This window comes from Procambarus clarkii, chromosome 20 (assembly GCF_040958095.1).
Source record: "Procambarus clarkii isolate CNS0578487 chromosome 20, FALCON_Pclarkii_2.0, whole genome shotgun sequence".
Classification (NCBI taxonomy): domain Eukaryota; kingdom Metazoa; phylum Arthropoda; class Malacostraca; order Decapoda; family Cambaridae; genus Procambarus; species Procambarus clarkii.
The window spans coordinates 30,779,768-30,781,354 of NC_091169.1; the positions used below are offsets into that span (position 1 = coordinate 30,779,768).

The 1,587-nt window shown below is 41.3% G+C and overlaps 1 protein-coding gene across 1 annotated transcript; it reads right to left on the bottom strand.

Moving 5' to 3' along the window:
* Positions 1-259: 259 nt before the first annotated feature.
* On the bottom strand, positions 260-949 carry LOC138366798 (uncharacterized). Its single transcript, XM_069328081.1, has one exon. The coding sequence runs from the start codon at positions 947-949 to the stop codon at positions 260-262; it is 690 nt and encodes a 229-aa protein (XP_069184182.1).
* Between the last annotated feature and the right edge of the window lie 638 nt (positions 950-1,587).

Below are 1,587 nucleotides of genomic sequence, written 5' to 3' on the forward strand. Positions count from 1 at the left end.
GGCAATGTCTTTTTAGCACTGAGTGTACCTCAGGATGGTTCCATATCTCTCGTAGGCAAGCTTCTCCTGCTACAAAATTTGACCTGTTATCTGAAATCATCAATTTGGGGCAGGATCTATGTGCATCAAATCTACGAAAGGCTTGGAGAAAGGCTTCTGCACTCATGTCAGAAGTTACTTCTAAGTGTGCGCCTCGTGTGGTTGCACACTTGAAGAGGCATATATAGGCTTTCACCGGAATTTTATCTGGAGTGCCTGTTCAAATTAAAGCTCTAGTGTAATCGACACATGTGGTCTCAAAAGGACGAAGGTGGACAACTCGCTCCTTAGGGAGTGGTGGAGGTCCTGGGGTAAGGACACACCGAGCATCATACCTCCTGCAGACTACACAAGACTTCATAAGAGATTTGACAGTTTGGCGACCTTGGGGAAGCCAAAATGTCTGTCTAAGATCAGTGAGAGTGTCTAACACTCCACCATGTAAGGTATTATGTTGATGGTAATGTAAAACTATAAGTTTAGTTATGATGTGGTAACGTGGTAGTATTATAGGATTTTTTGTTTCCAAATCAATATCTGCATGAAGCAGACGTCCTCCATACCTTAGTATATTGTGGTTATTTGAGCCATACCAAATGCCCAGAGACTTACTTAATTTATCTGAAAGATGTTCATATTCTCTCCCGTAAGTCTCTTGTTGAGCTCGTTTGATCCAATATTTGATAGGACTGGGAAATCGATGTTTGATCCCTACTTTGTGGAGGAAATATAAGACGATTTCGGTAACTCTCAGTAACTTGTCTAAACCAGAGTATGAATGAGGATTGATAGCCACAGATGGAGGAGGTTCTGGTTCCACCATGGGAGCAGTGATGTTGGTCACGATGACTTGTGGCTTTTGTTTAGGCCACTGACCACTAACCAGCCATGGGGGTCCATTAAACCACATCTCGGTTTTAACTAACTGTTTTAATGTTAAACCTCATGATAAGAAATCGGCTGGATTGTCCATGGTGGGGACATGTCTCAATTTATATCCAGCAGATAGTTCATGTATTTCCCTAACTCGATTACTCACGTAGGAAGTTTTGTTGTTATTATTTCTTACCCATTGTAAGATTGCCTCGTTGTCTGACAACACTACTATCTCACCAAAGTGAATATTACTGAGTGTCTTGGCCAGGCAATGACCCAGTCTTACTCCTACTAATAAAGCAGTTAACTCCATTTGGGTAAGGACCTCCTTTTCATTGGGTCCACTCTTGCCTTTGAAGTAAGTAGAAATGATTGTTGTGTATTAACCAGATAGGCTACTGCACCATATGCTTTGCCTCAGGCATCGCAAAACACATGTAAATCTTTGGGTAAGTTCTATCCTAAAGCATTACGTGGAAATTTCACAACACTAAGTTTATTAAAATCCGTGGTCAATGTCTGCCATTTGTCTTGCCGCTCAATTGGTAACTTATCATCCCAACCCATATTATTCTGCCAGCACTCCTGCATGAGGAGTTTGCCCTTAATTAAAATAGGACTAAGTAAGCCTAAAGGGTCAAAAGGTTGACTGACATATAGGAGTAACTTTCT